Below are 15832 nucleotides of genomic sequence, written 5' to 3'. Positions count from 1 at the left end.
GATGTGTGTGTGAGCCAGTGAATAGTGGGGGGGCTGAAGCTGCTTTACAGGGATGGTGGCGGTGGAAAGATTCAGAGAAACATCAGCTGTTTCCATCTGCATCTATCTTGTCAGCACAGCTTCACATAATTACAGGATACTTTGATTCTGATAACATAGTTTATAGACGTTCCACCAACTTGACTGTATCTCAGCCCCTCATCACTAAGAAGGTCACAGCAGCGTGTTTGCAGGCTGTCAGCTGCTTGTCTGCTGTCATGAGGGTGTGTCAGGTGCACTCTTTAACATCTCACTCCACATACTGCTCTTGTCTGATCAATAGTGGGTCATTGTCATGGCTCAAGGGCACGCCGGCACGGGGGCTGATGAAAGATAGGACAGGAGAGACAATGGAGACGGGGACAGCATGACTTGTTTACCACAGATGTTTACTGTCGGCGTGGCATTTAGCGGCTTTCACCGCCGCGTCCCTCGTGCTCGGCCCTGGCAGACAGACAGACAAGGTGACAATCAGACAACAAGGCCCCCAGTGATAAAAACGGCCAAAACACGAGGATGTCGTCCAGATCGGACAGGAGTTAACGAGGAGACAAGCGAGGGGACGTTGGAGCCATCAATATGGGCCAGAGACAGGCCCTGTCACTGCACTGACACACAGGGAACTAATTAGCAATGCTAATTAAATGGATAGTCAACAACAGCAATACAAAAAGGGAGATTTCTGCTCCCAGTAGTGATTCAGTAAACTTAAGGACCTCACGTTCTCTCACCCAGAGGGACAAACACATTTAAATCACCGGGAGGAGGAAGAGCCAAGACAGCAGATCTCCTCTATCCTTACTTTCATTCTCCCCATCGGTCATTTGGTTTGTGTACATGACTGCAAAAGCTACCGGACTTTATTTATGTCAATTATTGTAACATTCATTCATCTCAAAGCTTTCCTTTTAATGACTTTACACTCCGTCCACAGCAGAGACGACATTTAAGGGACGGTGACGCGCTGGCTTCTGAAAAAAAACACCAAACAGAGAGTTGAAAATATCTGCCGGTGTGTGTTTGGTGGCTTGTTAGTGTGTTTTTTCTCTCTCTGCATGAATATTAAGGGACATGAGCGCCGTAATCTCCATATACAACCACAACACACCTGCAGCTGTGCCTCTGTGTGTGTGTGTGTGTGTGTGTGTGTGTGTTCCAACAACTTTCTAAGTACTTCCGTGAAGACACCTGTTTGTGTCAGGCCCCGCATCAGTATTGCGCATGTGTGTGTGTGTTTGTGTGTGTGTGTACCTGTTCATTTGTGCATGTCTGTGTGATATGATGTGTATGATGTGTGCTAGTGGAGCATATCTGCCTCCCAGCTAAATCATTTGCATACTTGTCACTGGCTGTCCATTGGGTGTCAAGCTCAGTGATGCATATTGCGTTCCATTGGCAGCTCTGGTATTCACACACGCCCTTGATGGAGTCCCACTGTTATGGCGGCGTGCACGTCTGGGCCACGCCGCCGCCTTGGCAGACAGACATCACACACATGATCAGAATGCAGCCTACAAGTGCCTGACTGGTCGCTTGGTCCGAAAGCTTCTGCTGGACGACCCCAACAATGACAGCAGATATGTTGGTGAAGGAATTTGATGGGACCTCTGACTGGAAGAGTGTCGGATAAATCAAGACGGGCGGAACAATGGTGGGGACAGAAGAAAACAAGAAGAAGAATGGAGCAAGGAGAGTGAAACAGGGAGCAGAGGAAGGGTGTGGAAATCCTTCAAAGTCATGGTTTTCTCTCCATAACAAATAAAACTCTCACAGATACAGAGAAGCAACCACACACACACACACACACACACACACACAGCCATACACACACAGTGGAAAGCATCAAGCTGAGTTTTGAACAGGGTCCCAGATTCTCTTACCCTTGATCGAGTCCTCTCTCAGCCTCTCACCCATGACGGTGATTAAACTTTACAGAGTGGACCGGAGGGATCCTCCAAAAAATGCATTTGGACAGAGAAAACAGAACAATCTGGAAGGACACCAGCCCGAAACGTCTAATTACAGGGCGAGGGCGTGTCGGCAACACAGTCAGCTCCAATCTATATGTAAGCAAACACAGAGAGAGATAGAGATAGAGATAGAGATAGAGAGAGAGAGAGAGAGAGAGAGAGAGAGAGAGGGAGAGAGAGAGAGAGCATACGCATTCACCCAGAAAAACACAGAAACACTCCCACACACAGAGGTGTTAAAAGATTAGAGGACAAAGAGAAGACAGACACCGGATGGAGACTGTCCCCGCTGTTTTAGAGAGGAGGATTCTCAGCTTGACTAGATGATATAATGAGCTGTTACGTTGTGGTGATGAGATGAGAGGAAAGGACGGAGTAGAGGAGAGAGGAGGACATAAGTGGAGAGGAGTCGAGACGAGAGAGAGAGAGAGGGATATGTCTGAGAACCAAGACACACACACAGGCACGCACACGCACACGCACACGCACACGCGCACACACACACACACACACACACACACACACACACACACACACACACACACACACACAGCATTGCACCTTTTTCCCGAGCTCCTTTGTGATGTGACGAAGGACTCGGTCTTGAGAAAGGTTGCGGTTTCAATTTGCAGGTGTGTGTTAGATCTGGGTTATTATTTATTCCTGATGCATTTGTTTAGGGGGCGTGTCTGCATATGTGTGTGTGTGTGTGTGTGTGTGTGTGCTTGTGTGTGTGTGTGTGTTCCAGGTGAGAAAGGTGGAGGGGCATTGTGATGCTAAAGGTCTGTGTTGATGATTTGCTCGCTCCATCGGGCAGAGCACTGGAGCGTAAAAAGCGACATGGTCCGTTCCTTCAACCTGCCTGACCCCAATCTCCACTCGACACCAGGTCCCTGTGCAGCCCGGGCAACCCCTGTGGAGCCCCACCTCCTATTACGCCTCTTCTCTCTCTTTCTCACACACACACACACACGCTCCAAAACAACAAGATGAAGCGAGGAATCCCACCTGAGCAAGGTTCTTTCCTAATTTCACCTTCAGAAGAAATATCCCCCGGCACACACACACACACACACACCTACCCACACACATACAGGTAGAAATCTGGATTCTCTGTTGTTATCTTTGTTCAAACCCGCCGCCGAAGTAAACACTGAATGGAATTTGTTATGCAGCGTTTATTTATTTGTGTGTGTTCCCATGTGTAGTCAGTATTTCTATGAAAACACACAAACACACACAGACACATACACCATACACCACTCTATACTGCACATATGTTAGGCTAAATCCTCAATTTCTCAGTGAAATGTTATAAAATGTGCTCTCCTGTCAGTGATCCGTGTGTAAGATGCCTTTCACTTTCCCTGTGAGGCTGCAAGTGAACATCCACATCTGGAGCGCAGCACCTTCCAGCCACTAGAGGGCACTAGTCCATCATGAATTTACCACCCTCCTCCCCTCAGCCTGCCAGAGTGTGTGTACAGCACATACTTTTCATATGTAGGGTTCTTATCACTCTCTCCATATCTCTCCTTCTCCCTCTTCTCACTCACTCTATCGCTGCGATCAGACCGCCGTCGGCCGGCTCTCGGGAGCTCTTCAGCCGCGAGAAGGTCAGCTGAAGGAAAACGTCATCCCCATCTCGCTCCATTAAGGCACCTATGACCTTGGCTCCCTGTGAGGAGTGCGCGTACGTGTGTGTGTGTGTGTGTGTGTGTGTATACCTGTGTGAGTGTGTGTGAACGCGCGAGTGCAGTCAACAGAATCGTGTTTGATCCATTGTCCCATTGTTTATCGCAATAAAAGCCACAAAAACGTGCACAGGCAGCAGTACATGTGCCAATACAGGCCGCCTTTCTCCTCTCTCCTTTGTAAAGGGAATCAATAGACGCAGCTATCACATCCCTATTCTGTCACTGCACGTCTGTCGGAGCAAGCAACAAAAGAGCAACGCGGTTCTCCAGTGACTACACATGACCCGATACACACACACACACACACACACGCACATGAACACACACTCATACACTCACAGACGCAAGCACACAAAAATTAAAATAATGACTTCTCCAATGAATAGGTGATCAATTGGCTGGAGTAACCGTGAAATGTAATTAGGGGCAGCTTATTGTATTTGTGTTTGTGTGTGAGTGTGTGTGTGTGTGTAAGAGAGAGAGAGTGAGTGAGAGAGAGACTAAGAGATAAAAGTGTGAGAGACATGAGCTGCAGCAGCGTTTCACTGCTACTCAATACATTCTTTACTGAAAAATAACAGTAGATGCACACTAACGCACACGCACGCACACACACACTCACACACAGATCCCAGGATACATGTTTCCTCCGTGTAAGGTACAGGAGCGGTGCTGCCAGCCGTCATGTAGCTGTAGAAGGACACCTCCAGCGTGTAGCAGTAGGACGTGTCGTCGAGGAGACCGCCGAGGAAGCGTCGCCCGGTCCCGGCCTTCACTGAGTCCCGGTTAAAGGACGTGTTGGACTACAGGAAGACACAAAACAAGACAAGCGAACATGAGACAGGTGGAGGAGAAACACCTCAGCCAGAGGACTATGGGTCAAGGTGTGTTATGTTTGAGCCAGATGTTGCAGATGATGCTTATATAGATCCTGCATGCTTGTGTTATCCAGTGTGTCCCTGCAGACACACACACATCACAACAATGTCATCCTGCCTGATCGTCCTCTGGAGTCCACGGCGGGAAATTTGTCCATTACTGCCACTTCTTGTTGAGCGACAAAGACACTATTGTATTGGACAAATCTGCCAGGACGTCAAGCACCTGAGTGCAGCTGATGTGTGTGAATGTTATATGATATGAGTCGACCTTCACTGTGTGTGGGACAACAAGGCTGAAGGAGATATGGAGATCAAACACGGTGACACGCAAAGAGAGGAAAGTGGCGATCTTCTTCACATGAATGTATGTTCATTCAGATGCCACCTTTGCTTCATTCAGAGATGAAGGATTTCTGCAAACATTATCTCTGTTTTTACGTCTTTCTATGTTTCTGTTAAGCAAAGATAAGTCAGTCATTGTATTTGTGAGCACTGTATGTTATCATGCCCTCTTTTCAGTTAAATATATGAACCTGAAGTGTTTGAAAAGCCCAAATAAAAATGTGTTTACATTAATGTCCTGAGGCCCGCAGGGGGAGCATACACACACACACACTTTGCTGTTGATAAATGGGGAAACAAAGCGTTTGTGTTTGACTCTCACAGCCACGTCTGATCAGCAGAAATGTATTAACTTCCACTGATTCCTTTCTTGTTCAGCAGGTGCAGACCTCCGGAGAAGCCGGGACACAAAATCTGAACGTTTGCTTATTTCTTAACAGATTCTCTTCATACGATGTCATTACAAAATTGGTTGTAAACGGATTTCGCATAGAAAACACAAAAGAAACCTCCTGTCTATGTTTCAGCACGTCAGCTCTGCCGGAGGGACGAGAAGGCTGTCTTGGGGAAGTGTAGAAAAAGTTTCCATTTACTGTCACTCCACTGTGCTGCAGTGAGATCTGGCCCTGCTGAAATGCAGACGCGGTGGCCACCAGTGGGACTTAAGCTGTGATTGTGTTGCGGTGTGCTGCTGCTGTATTGGGCTTTAGGTAGTGCTGAATGGGCAGAGGGACAAAAGCACAGTATGGGAGAGAGATGACCCCGGGGCCAGCTGTCATACACACACACACACACGCACGCTCAGGGGGAAAGAAAAGGAGAGCGAGGGAGTGAGAGAGAGAGAGAGAGAGAGAGAGAGAGAGAGAGAGAGAGAGAGAGAGAGGGAGGGTGGGAGTATCGTAACATTCTGCATAACACAGCCTATAGACATTGACAGTCTGTGACATTTCCATACACGTGCGGTTGGACGTCCACCTGTCTGGCTTGTCTCTGTATCCTGGCTGGCACTCAGTGTCAATTGGTAATAAAGGTTATTCTTTATGATGTGTGTAAGTGGCTTTGCTATGAAATGTCAGCGTCACTGTGAAATGAAGGTCAGTGGAAGTGACACGGGGCTGAGAGGAAATGGTCGGGCGGATAACGTACAGTATCAAAAGGCGTCGCTTTCTATGGAGGAGTGACTGAAGCTTTCTGTTCTCCGTCTATTCTCTATTCTTTCACACTTATCTCCTCTCCAGCTTCTTTCCTTTCCCTCCGTCCGACACCTCAGCACTTTCTGTCCAAACGACCCCATTTTCAGCCAACTAACAGGGTTCTTAAACACAACACACACACACACACACACACACACACACACACACACACACACACACACACACACACACACACACACACACACCCTGGCCTACTTTACAATGCCGTGCTTCATCCTGACCTATACTGTACAGCCTTCGCTTGCACTATTTCTGTTTTTCACACACACATGCACATTCATATACATCCTCACACGCTTTACCTCTCCACTGTGTGAAACTGTAAATTCAGATTTTATGTACAGTATAAATATAATTTCTCATAGTTTTTCTTCATATTCTCAACTTGTAAATTGCTCATATACAGTACATGAATATTTGAGAGCTCTACACACGCGCGCACACACACACACACACACACACACACACACACACACACACACACACACACACACACACACATTTTCTTTCTCATTTTGAGGAGAACTCTAGGATCTCATACATAATTTCCATTCATATCTTCTTCTGCATGAGCTTCTGTTGCTATCTTGCAAACCAAAATATAAATATTGTATTCCCACCTGCTGGAATTCCATTTCCATTCTTTTATTTACACATTTGTTAGTGAATACAAGTGTTGACATTGTTGACTGCACATGTTTGTTACACACCTTTGCTATTATTATTTACATTCTGTTATATTCATTTGCATGTATTTGCTGTTACTGACTGATTCTACTTGTTTTTGCAGTTTTGGTGCAGTCTCCCTCCAACAATGTCAAACTTCCTGTCTTATGTATTCCATCCTCTCCACCTAATTAACAACTCTGGTAGGTGCAAGTGTGTAAATCTGTGACTAATATGAGAATGTGTGTATGTTAACAGTGCATTAATAATCATTATGAGGCAGGCATGATGTTTTGCTGTTCCCAAATCCCACCTGGGAGCGTCTCAGTGCCACTCTGGTCTTCTCTCGTGTGTCAGTGTGCAGTTTGACACCAGGTGCATGAATCCAGTCTGTTTGAGTGACTTACCAGGGAGAAGTCTGGTGCATTCTGACAGAGCAGTCTGGGGAAGACCGCCTGTCTCTGGACACGGTCCTCATTCTCAAACACGTTGCCGTACATGAAGCCGTTCAGCAAGGTGGAGTGGGCATGGACATCGATGTAGAACTCCAAACTAACCCTCTGAAGGACAGACAGAGGGAGGGAAGAGAAGGAGACAGACAGGAGATGAAATACAGCAGGTTAGTGGGGATGATGGGATACTTTCCTGACTGTGAGAGCACCAGAGCACGTCGGAGCAGCTCCGGTGGGAATAAGGAAAAGCCTCTTTCTTGGATTCAGCTCCCAGGAGAGCTGAGGAGCGTTTCCCCTGAGGGACGACTACAAACCTTACACACACTGATGAGGGGAGACAGACTGCTGTTAGACGGACACACCTACTGTACCTACACACCAGGGGGCTGAGGACTACATATAGTACACACACATACACACACACACAGACCTACAGTACAGTATGTGATACTAGGAATTAGTTTATTTGTTTATTCATTTATCTACTGTAAAGATTTAAGAAAAATGCTGCCACTACCAAAAAAATCTGTGACTTTGCTCAGATTTATTTATCAAGGAAACCATTAAAGTTTGTTGTATCACTGAAATCCAGATTGATTCGTCAGATCTACAATCACGACTGACACCACCTGAACAAAGCCTTTATGTCTGTGAGAAGCCTGCAGAAGAGTAACGATAATGAAAACAGTTCAGTAAAGAAAAAATAATTGTTAGTAAGTAAAGAAAAAGTGACAAAGCAGAAGAATGTGTGTTCATTTATTGCATAGATGCTCTGTCCTGTCTTGGTGAAGTAATGCTAATATAATAAAACAGCTGAATAGTTTGAAGAAGAATGTGACCCAGATTCTGACGCTGGACAGACAGACGGACAGATTTGGTGCCGGAGCTGCTTGCTGACCCTGAACCTCACACTGATTAGGGGGGCCGTGTAATGCCGTCTTCCTCCTGCACAGACTATGTAAAAGGAGCCTGATAAGATCCGTTTCTCATGGTTGACTCTGTTATCTCCGTCCACACACTCCCACACCTGCACACACACACACACACACACACACACACACACACACACACACACGTTGGTCTTTCATCAGCGTGCGCCCTGCAGATGACTTGCTCCAGTACCTCCCTGTAACACGTTGGCGTATCGTAGCTACACTGAATGACAGCAGGTGACGCACACGGACTGAACATCCATAAACTCATCTGCTGTGCTGTGATTTCTCCAGATTTATGACTCACATTCATTTTGCTGAGGAAACTGGGGAAAAGGAGTCTATTTAATTTGAGCTTCGCCATAGATCACATTTTAATAAACGTCTCTGTGATTGTATTACAAAAACACCACATTTACAGCTGCAACTTGCAACCGGAGAGCTGCTACATATTCTACATCTCTCTCTCTCTCTCTCTCTCTCTCTCTCTCTCTCTCTCTCTCTTTTGAAGGAACCCTTTGAGACATAACAGCGCTGAAGGTGGAGCGAGACGCAGCAGATGGGACACGTGTTGCTCCTGTCTCTGTCTCTGCTATCCAGGCAACTAACGTCACAAAGAGCAGCAGAGACGGCCTGGTCTGATGAAGACATCCTTACGTCTTTACGCTCCGAAACTGGTTCTGACAAGGGAAGGAATACACACACACACAAATGCCTTCTCTGACCAGTAACTCCAGCTCACCTCTCCACCTCCTCTCTCCCATCTTATCACCGCATTCTCCTTCTCCTGGTTTTATCCTTCCCCTCTTTATCTATTTCTCTTCTCTGCTTATTACACATTCTGTACCACGCGTTGTTCCCCGTGGGTCGTAAAGAGAAAGGGAGAGAGGGAGTGAGGAAGGATGAGGGGATGGGAAGGAAGAGGGAGAGATAGCGGGAGGGGGAGAGTGTGTGTGTGTGTGTGTGTGTGTGTGTGTGTGTGTGTGTGTGTGTGTGTGTGTGTCTGTGTTTGTGTATGTGTGAGAAATAACAGAGAGAGGGGGCAGAGGAGAGCAAACAAAAAAACAATACGAGGACGGGAAACAGAGCGAGAGAGGAAATGTGGATATGAAGACAAACACTCGGAGAAAGAGAAAAAGACAGTGAGAGACACGAAGATGTGTGTATGAGAGAGAGAGAGAGAGAGGGAGAGGGAAAGAGAGAAAGACAGAGACAAAGAGGAAGAGAGTTGCACATAAAAACCGAGGCAGGGGAGGTGTATGTAGATAGACTGACAGGAGAGAGAGAGAGGATGAGACAGAGACACAGGGAGAGAGAGAGGGAGGGAGAGAGAGAGAGAGGGAGAGAGAGAGAGAGAGGATGAGACAGAGACACAGGGAGAGAGAGAGAGAGGGAGGGTAAGAGAGAGAGAGAGAGAGGGAGAGAGAGAGAGAGAGAGAGAGAGAGAGAGAGAGAAAGAGAGGGTGTTGGGGCGGCCCAGGCGACGCAGTGTGCCTGTGTTTGAAATTCCGCTCACAGCCAAAGCAATTTCCTGGCGGTGGCTGTGCTGTCAGCTGCTCGGCTGGCTGGCGGTGAAATATGGTGGCTGGGAGTCGGCCGCTAGCAGCCCCCGACAACCTGATGGATGGAGCCCCAGAGGAGAGGAACAGCAGCAGGAGAAGGTGGAGGAGGGGGAAGAGGACAGTGGGGAGGAAGAGGAGAAAGAGGAGGAGGAGGAGGAGGAAGAGGAGGAGGAGGGAAACAACAGAAAAACAAAACCTAAAGAGAACGAGGGGGGGGGGGAGCTAAACGCAGTCAATCGAGCGGTGACGGAGACAGACAAGAGGGAGAGATGTATGAAAACATACGGGAGGAAGGAGGGGGGTGGAGAGAGAGAGAGAGAGAGAGAGAGAAAGAGAGAGAGAGAGAGAGAGAAAGAGAATGAGAGGAAGAGGAAGAGGAAGTTCCAGCCAGCCAACCAGCTGAGGTCTACGCATGGGGAAGGAAGCCAGACGAGCTTTCACCTGGCACACTGCACTTCAGCAGGAAGTGGATGGAGGTGGAGAGAGAGAGAGAGAGAGAGAGGGAGAGGGGGGTGGAGAGAGAGAGAGAGAGAGTTGGAGGGATAGTAGACCGAATGTGATCTGCAAATATCATTTAACCAAGGAGGGCATTTATTAGATTGATGCATACCTCCACCAAGGCCCAGCAATCCTCTGATTACAGCGTCGTCTTACTCACCACTTCACATACATGGATGAGATGAGTGTGTGAGCCCAGAGAAGAGGAGGAATATGTGCCTGAGCAGCGTGTGAAGGACAGTAGAAGAGCAGCAGTAACAGTAGTAACAGCCATGCAGCCCCCCCCCCCCCCCCCCCCCCCCACACACACACACACTCACACACAATGTCAGGACCAGACGTACTACAATACTCACTTAACGCCTTGTCAGTCAAATGGAGGTGCGTCTGAAGGCCCCGCCGCTATGATTGATGCTTCAATTAACAACCTGCTCTGACCTCCAAGGATTGTTCATTTGAAATTGTAATTAAGCAATTAGGGGCAATTAAGAGACAGAGACTGCAGAATGAAAGTCAGAAGACAATTTGAGAGAGAGCGGGAGAGAGGTGGGGGGGAGGAAGGAGAGAGAGAGAGAGAGAGAGACCAGAAAAAAGGAAAGTGCTTAGAGAGAGAAGCCCAAACTCACATCTCACTCCGGGGAACTGACAACTTGTGAACTTGTGGCGTCTGCAAACAGTTTAGTGTAACGCCCAGAAGGTCAAACGAGTGAATACAGTCAGACAAATGCTTATCTGCTGCATATTAATTAGAGTGAGGGGCGAGTGGTGGTGCAAAATGCTGGGCTTATCTTTACACGCAGAGGAAGAGCAGCTGATTGAAGCAGGATTACACGCCGCCGAATAAAGAGCAAGGCATCAGCAGTACGCCTTTGGAGGGGAGGAGGAGAGAGAGGAACTGCTGCTTGTTCAGGAGAAACGGCGTTGAACTTATAACTGGTGTGTATAATGTGTGATATCCAGCGCTGCTGGCGACGCCCCGCCCCTGTGGGAGGAGCAACAACGTCGCTTTCACCGCCTGCACATCCAGCAGCAGTCAGTAAAGAGCAGGCCTGCCACTGGAGGGGTGCCAGTGGTTCAAATCTCAACCCATATGGGAAAACCTAGGCGGGTGTGAAAAACCTCTCATTTCCCTGTGCAATTACAGGTAGAGCGCCCTTGAGCAAGGCACTTAGCCATCATCCTTCCAGGTGTGAATTTTGGGAGATGTGTTGTCTGTTTTCTAACAGAATGCGCAGAGAGGGAGGAGCCTTTATATCACCGACGTTTCATTACTTAGAGAAGCCAAATGAGGTCAGCGGGCCGTACGGGCGGTGACCCCCTAATGATGTATCAGTGACAGAACATGGCAGATGGCACGACCTGCTTCACGGACGACAGTAAATGACACAAAACTCTCCCTCCGTCTGTCTCTGACGCTCTGTTTTCCTTTTCCCTCTCTCTCTCTCTCTCTGTCTCACTCTCGCTCGCTCCCTCGGATTGATGGCGGTATTTGTCCGTTTATGAACACAGAGGTGACTTGTAATCAGGCTGAACGGGCGCAGGCAGCCCTCCGCTTCAGGCCTGTTAGTGCCACATAAGCCGCCACATCTGTTGGGAGGGTCTGCCAGGAGAGCAGATAAAGGAGAGGAGGGGGGGGGGGGGTGTTGAGATGATCAGAAAAGACAGCAAGAGGGGACCAAATAAAAATATATTCGATATTCCGTTCAGAATGAAAATAAAATAGCATAAAAGCCTGTCAGTTGAGGAAAAAGCATCTAAATTGTGAGCCGTTTGGGAGCTTTGTGTGTCTCTTCCTGTGAACGGCACACAATGCTGCTTCCTACTGAGGTCGGATAAAGAGAGGGATGACAGGGGGATCGCAATGACTGGGGGATGATGGGGGGGAAAATGCTTGTAAATCTCAGAAATGGATCAGAAATGGTGGGAAGACACCAGAGGACATTTTAATGCCCATAGAGGGAAGAGAGAGAAGACAGAGTGGAAGAGGAGGAGAAACACAAACACACAGAGATGAGATGCCCATGCTGCTTCCCCACCCAAGACAGATCTGACCATTAAACAGACAGACTGAGGATGAATGTTAAAGGAAGGACACAGGGAGGATTTCACCGTGCAAAATTCATCTGTGTGCTCTGACAGAAGCTAATACGTTGGTTTGAGATAGAAAATTAATTTTCTAATATTAAAAAGGTCAAACAGAAGCCAAGGCGATGATGGCCTCTTTGTCATCCTTAACAAATTATCCAAAATGGCAGTGTAGAATTGGTGAGGATACGTCAGCCAGTGATGAATGCTTCTGGTAATCAGCCAATCAAAAAGAATTCTTCTTCTGCTTTTGATAAATGAGCTGGAAAAGCCAGGCTTTAGGACGGAGATGGGTCCATTTGTTTCTTTGGTCTCGTTTCCCTTTTTCCCCCCCTTCTTCATTTCTCTCTTTTCAAAAACAAACAACAGGGCAGCTTGGGAACAGATTATAGCTCCTTGCATCACTGCCTCTTTCAGACATTTTCCCTGCTGACCAATGTTCAGCTGCAGATGGTAAATGATTGAATTTTATGAAACAGCTTGAACGAGGCTGACTTCAGATGGATGTAGAGAAAGTGAAACAAATGTTTACAGGCAGATAAAAAAGCAAATAGCAGTCATTTTCAAAGTTCAAGTCTCCATTTTGCCGCATCTACACTTAAGTGAAGTCTTTGTCTGCGCTGCATTTACTTAAGACATCTGCTGATCTGCATGAGGGCAGTTTACATATTAGGAATGGATGTTCAATAATTAAAACATGATATTTGAAGCACTCTCATGTCACTTTACTCATGAACACATGGATCTAAATCATGAAACAGAACTGTAAGTAAATCAGTCACTAAACAAGTCCATCGTTTTCTCATTATTGAAAGAATGATGTCCAACATTCACACAAAGTTCAGCTCTGATTCTGTTCCCTTACACCTGAGATGTTTGATGTAAGCACCAGTGTCTGCAGGTATCATGCAGAGGGTTTGTGTGAGGCTGTTTGCTGAGAGACGACTCTCTGTTGCTGTGATTCCACCATATGGACGAGCAAACAGAACAATCATCTGTAAGCAGGCTCGGTGATGCAGGCGGTGTTCAGTGGGATCGGCTTCCCTAGCAACCCTTTCCTGTTACAGCGAGATCTACGAGTCAATGTCATTGCCGAATAGAGCGATAAGTCATTGATTCTGATCATTTGTTGTTCACTTCTTGAGTTTCTAACATTAGTTACCGAGTTGTTGTTCTTGTTGTGTTGAAGTATTTGGTAAGTAAAGTGTGTAGCCATGAGTTACTGTGCAGCATAGATTGTTTCTGCTACCAGCGTTGATTTGAATGGCACTTGTTTGGGAACTCACAGCCTGTTATTGAAGTTAGTGCCTGAGCGGAACAAGGAGGCTATTTCCCTGCAGAAAGGGAGTGTTGGTGAATCCATAATGCCAGAGGATCACTTTGGAGTGATGTGTGTGACTGTCAGAAGTATATGATGGGGTTTCAACACTGGATTGGCCCTTTGTGCTGTGGAGGGCAGTGCGACTTTGAATTATGACAGCGTATGCATTAAACTGTGGGTATTAAAGGAGGAAAGAACAGAGATGTGCAAAAACACAGCACATGAAGGTTTGCTGCAGACTTCTGTCCCCTTCTTTTCAATTGTAACCAACTGGATTTGTGCGTCTGATTAACAAATGCAGCAGCGTCATCAGCTATCACGTTACTGAAACTTCAACTTTAACAACAATCTGTAAGTGAGAAAGAGCTGCATTCACGAGTTAACTAGCTGTCATTCATGGCACCATCCAAAGCACCAACCTGCACATCAGGAGCCGTCAGGGACTCAACAACACTTGGACTCTATGAGGAGCACGGAATCAAACCGGGAACCTTCTGATCCCTAGACAACCTCTCTCCCCTCCTGAGCCTTACAGAGTGCAGTTATCTGTTTTTGTAAATGAGGTCTTCTGATAGAGGAAGAATGTCTAACGATTATTATACTTCATCATGATAAAGCATACATTTATAAGGCATTAAGTCATAAAGTTAATAGAGAGCAACTAAATCACAAAATAGCTGCTGATTCAAAGACTTAAGCTACTTTACTCCCTAGTTTGCTTTTCTGGACTCTGAGCCACCTGCCATACACTTCACAGCGTGACTTCATAACACTCGGGGACATAAACTCCACATTTCTTAACAGATGGTCTCCCTGAATATGATTTCAGTAACATGGAAACTATACATTGCTGGCATTCACTCATTAGCCACCAAGTCACTCCACTAAGTTCTTAACAAACATTTAAGCCCGAAGTGAACGGAGAACATACAGAACAATTTGAGTTTCCATCTTTTGCTACGACTGCAGCTGATCTCCTGTTAACAGAGTCCTCCAGTGGCGCCCTGCAACCCTGTGGCCTCATTAGACTCCGTGTCCGCTGTGTGGGATGAGCATGAATGGAGGGCAGTAGCACAGGGCCTTCTGGCTGTAGAGCTGGCATTGAAACTGGCATCTGGGAACCCCAGACATGAGTAGTGTGTCTGATGGGATTAACAGGCTATGGTGAGAGCGCGAGAGAGAAAAGGAGAGGTTGCCCAGGTCTCCAAATTAACTCTGCAGGACCGAAGGCAATCATCAGAGGAGAGGAGGGAGAGGAAGGCGCAAGCTGTGCGGACGGACTGGAACTAATCGCTGGTGGTGTGAACGAGATTCTCTTATTCTTGTGGGTCAGACTGAATGTAAAGGCTCGTCCTGATGGTGTGATGGTTAGACTGTGAGTGAAAATAAACACTCAAACGTTTATCCGTCCACTTCAAGATGCCTGCACACACACGTACAGTATTCCTCAAATCAATCGTCGGTACGTGTGTTTATCCTTTTGCCCAGGATCAGAATGTGTCCGTGTCACTGTGTGTTTAAGAGTGTCTGTGTGTGTGTGTGTGTGAGAGAGAGAGAGAGACAGGCCTGAGTGGATCACCCTGCCATGGAGGAGTCTATCGATCAGCGTGTCAGAGCCGGGGGAAAAGGTTAATCTGCCCGATGCCAGCACCACGCCTCACCCCATCGATGGCCTGCCCTGCATCCCGCCCCAGCCCGCTCCCTCTCTTATCAGGATTAGAGGAGTATACAAAAGGGCAGCGTATTCCCAGGACACACACTGACCTTCAGTAATCCTACCAACCTGCCGCTCTGCTTATAATTAACATCAGGAACAAAAGAGAGAAATCCCTGGCCTGTCTCTCTTTAGCGTTTCTCTGACGGAAAGAGTGGAAGCGGGAGGAGGAAAAGTTACAGTAAGAATACAGACTTGCTTCTGTAATATGTTTTGAATGGCCAGGAGAGCTTCTGTGACATTCTAGATGTGCTGACTCATCTATCCATGCCCCCCAGCGCGCACACACACACACACACCCTAAACACAAAGTGCAGGAACATGCTGAACCAAGCAGCGTGTGAGGAAGCTGGAGCTGGGACCAGTAGACAGTGTGTGTGTGTGTGTGTGTGTGTCTGTGTGTGTGCAGACTCACCGGGTCTTGGCTCATCTGCACTATTAGTTGTTTGACAGCATGCA

At 47.2% G+C, this 15832-nt stretch overlaps 1 protein-coding gene across 1 annotated transcript in view; it reads right to left on the bottom strand.

Annotated features, from left to right (window-relative positions):
- Positions 1-15832, bottom strand: part of agbl4 (AGBL carboxypeptidase 4) — a 215423-nt gene that overhangs the window by 2711 nt on the left and 196880 nt on the right. The window contains exons 9-11 of the mRNA XM_076153079.1: positions 15789-15832; positions 7217-7369; positions 4347-4509 (exon numbers count right to left, since the gene is read on the bottom strand). The exon at positions 15789-15832 is cut by the window's right edge and continues 68 nt beyond it. Of these exons, the coding sequence (XP_076009194.1) occupies positions 4347-4509; positions 7217-7369; positions 15789-15832 (360 nt within the window). The remainder of the gene's footprint in view (positions 1-4346; positions 4510-7216; positions 7370-15788) is intronic.

This window comes from Genypterus blacodes, unplaced genomic scaffold (assembly GCF_046128005.1).
Source record: "Genypterus blacodes isolate CSIRO-AG114 ecotype Tasmania unplaced genomic scaffold, CSIRO-AGI_Gbla_v1 ptg000058l_1, whole genome shotgun sequence".
Classification (NCBI taxonomy): domain Eukaryota; kingdom Metazoa; phylum Chordata; class Actinopteri; order Ophidiiformes; family Ophidiidae; genus Genypterus; species Genypterus blacodes.
The sequence above is the reverse complement of the archived record's forward strand: the minus strand, read 5'-3'. Positions and strand labels throughout refer to the sequence as shown.